The sequence below is a fragment of the Mytilus trossulus genome, chromosome 7 (assembly GCF_036588685.1).
Source record: "Mytilus trossulus isolate FHL-02 chromosome 7, PNRI_Mtr1.1.1.hap1, whole genome shotgun sequence".
NCBI lineage: Eukaryota > Metazoa > Mollusca > Bivalvia > Mytilida > Mytilidae > Mytilus > Mytilus trossulus.
This window is the reverse complement of record NC_086379.1, coordinates 85,156,504-85,159,418: the sequence shown is the minus strand read 5'-3', so window position 1 is coordinate 85,159,418 and position 2,915 is coordinate 85,156,504. Positions and strand designations below refer to the sequence as shown.

At 32.7% G+C, this 2,915-nt stretch overlaps 1 protein-coding gene across 1 annotated transcript; it reads right to left on the bottom strand.

The window, feature by feature from the left end:
• Positions 1-1,028: 1,028 nt before the first annotated feature.
• On the bottom strand, positions 1,029-2,258 carry LOC134726739 (nociceptin receptor-like). The gene has a single exon (XM_063591157.1). The coding sequence runs from the start codon at positions 1,989-1,991 to the stop codon at positions 1,029-1,031; it is 963 nt and encodes a 320-aa protein (XP_063447227.1). The 5' UTR covers positions 1,992-2,258.
• Positions 2,259-2,915: the final 657 nt, after the last annotated feature.

The window sequence follows — 2,915 nt, the reverse complement described above, 5'->3', positions numbered from 1 at the left end:
CGTACTTTTTTTTCAAGCTACACAATTGCCCAAATTTGCATAGATTGGTCATGAAAAACACATTTTTTTAAGCATAAAAGGGAAATCTACGAAATCTTAAGTTTTACAACAAAAATATGAAAAGATAGGTTTTATGATATGCTTTCAGAAAATTAAAAAAAATGGTGGCATCGAACTTGTTGTTATGCTACAAGTAAAATATACAAATTTCTCTTTCACTCCAATCATCACAATAATAGTTATCCCCTCTTAGATTGCAAATTTGAATGGAAAAAAAATCACAAATTTTTGGTTTTGGTTTAAACATTTCGGATTATACAATATTGTTTTATACAACACAACAGTCTTACACATACATTTCGAATCTATCCCTAAATTTGCAGCTTTAAGCAAAGAACTAGACCGATTGTGTACTGGTATTGAACAATCCAAGATGATGGTATACAGTGAATCTACCATAATCAACTTATGACTTCTAAACAGGGGTATACTACTGTTGCCTTTATTAATCGTCCTTAATAATGTTGTTAATAGTTATCAAAAGTACCAGTATTATAATTAAGTACGTCAGACGCGCGTTTCGTCTACATAAGACTCATCAGTGACGCTCATATCAAAATAGTTATAAAGCCAAACAAGTACAAAGTTGAAGAGCATTGAGGATCCAAAATTCAAAAAAAGTTGTGCTAAATACGGCTAAGGTAATCTATGCCTGGAATAGAAACATAGGCTGAGATCTCCAACGTACAATTACAATATAAACTAGCAAGTGACGATTAGTATGTATTCAATACAATTCCAAAACGATCATTTTGAATTAATGTCAAAATAAAAAGAGACATTAAAACAGTTGAAAACAGGATACTCAAATAATGCAAAGAAGTTTATTCATATACATGTATCATTGTCTTGTCTTATATGACATACTAATTTTCATTGTTTAAGTCTACTCAATTTATTTCTGTTTTTCAATATTTAAAAAAAAAAGTCAAAGCGAAAGTGAAATTAAAAATGCTACAGAGTCCTAGTTAAAACTCTACCGATGTTTGAGACATATCCTCCTGATTTTTAAAGCATCCAAATGTCCTTTTACATTCTTTACTAAAGTCCCGTCGCTTCCAAGCATAAATAAATGGATTAACAATGCTGTTTAACATTCCTAAGAAAACAAGCCAGTTCATAACCGTTAGACCTGTGTCTGATATTTGGTCTATACCAATTCCTTTCTGAAAAGGGAATGTCATGAATGGCAACCAACAAACTGAAAATGCTAGGGTTACAACACCCGTTACTTTGGCATTCCGTACATCACGTTCCATTGTTTTGGACTTATTTGTACCATGATTACAGCTACTGTCACCACCAACTGGTTTAACTCTAGAGTAATATCGCCATGCTGTTTTTAGTATAAAAATGTACATTATAAACGTTAGTATGCTGAAAGAGTACGTTATAACTGATGACGTCAGATAGTATCCTCTTTCAAATATTAACAAATATTCACATCGACATCCTCGTTCCCAAATATGCCAACCTAACAATGGTGAACCTACGGATGCTAAAGATAGTACCCATGGTAACACGGACAAAATAATGGCTACTTTTCTCGTCATTACACTAACATAGTGATGTGGATGGCAGATGGCGACGTATCTGTCAAAAGTTGTAAACATTACAGTCATTTGAGAAACCTGTGTCGTGTAGTTAATCGATAAATATCGGAGGAAACATGTCACCATATTGTCGTTCATTACCGGGTACACAAAGTAGAATATCTGGACACCCGTAACTATTCCCGTCAGCACGTCAGCCAATGCAAGACTTACTATAAATCTATTCGTGCTCGATTTAAGTTTCAGCCTTGTAAGAAATATCCATATAACCAGACTATTACCAATAAAGGCAACAACAAATATCAACTGTTGTAAAATCATAAAAGAAATCAAAATAGAAGAAAATGTCGTGTCAAGATTCGAAGATGAATTATTCATAGTACACTAATCGTTGATCGGCTTGGTAAGTGATGTTATATAACCATGATAACCTTGTCCCTGATCTCAGACTGATCCTAGTGTAGTGCTGCTTTGGAAGGATTTCTCATGCCACTTCATATTCGATAGTATTCGGTCTAGAGTGTTTATCCAATGTTTACTCGAGGGATGATATTGTTGCAATATTCCACTTTGTATCTTTCCTCGAATATTGCTACCAATGCTATGTTATGTTGTCTTTTGAGTGTCTTCTCACAAAATCATTAAGTTCATCTAAATTAATTTTAAAAAAAGTTTGAATATTAACTTTCTTAATTATACTTATTAATATAAGCATTTTGAAAAAGCCTGATTATGTATACTTTTTTTATGAATGCATGTTAGATTCAAGCATTTTATCTGTTGCCAAATATCTTATAGAACAAAATATTTTGAAAACTGAACATTTGAATGTATTGAAAAGCCGAACTTGTTTATCAATTATGATCATTAAATTTAAAGCTTGCATACTTTTGAAATTTTAAAACTAAAACTAAATTCTACTGAATTATCGAAAATGTCTACTAGCACCAAAAAAGTGCAATTATTGTTGTAACTGATAACAGGATATGTTACACATTTGTCTAAGTTTATAAATGGTACAGGTATAATATCATGATTAGTTTGTCGTGTATCTTTTGGCTTATAGCTTTTCACGGACTGAAGCAGATCTGCCGCTGACAGTGATGCGTCTTCGGCAGCTTATCCTGTCAAAACACTGTCATACCAGGTTCAATCCACCATTTTCTATAAAGGAAAATCCCTGTACCAAGTCAGGAATATGACAGTTGTTGTCCATTCATATGGTGTGTTTTATCATTTGTTTTTGCAATTTAAATAGGGACTTTCCATTTTGAATTATCCTCGGATTTCAGTATTTTTGTG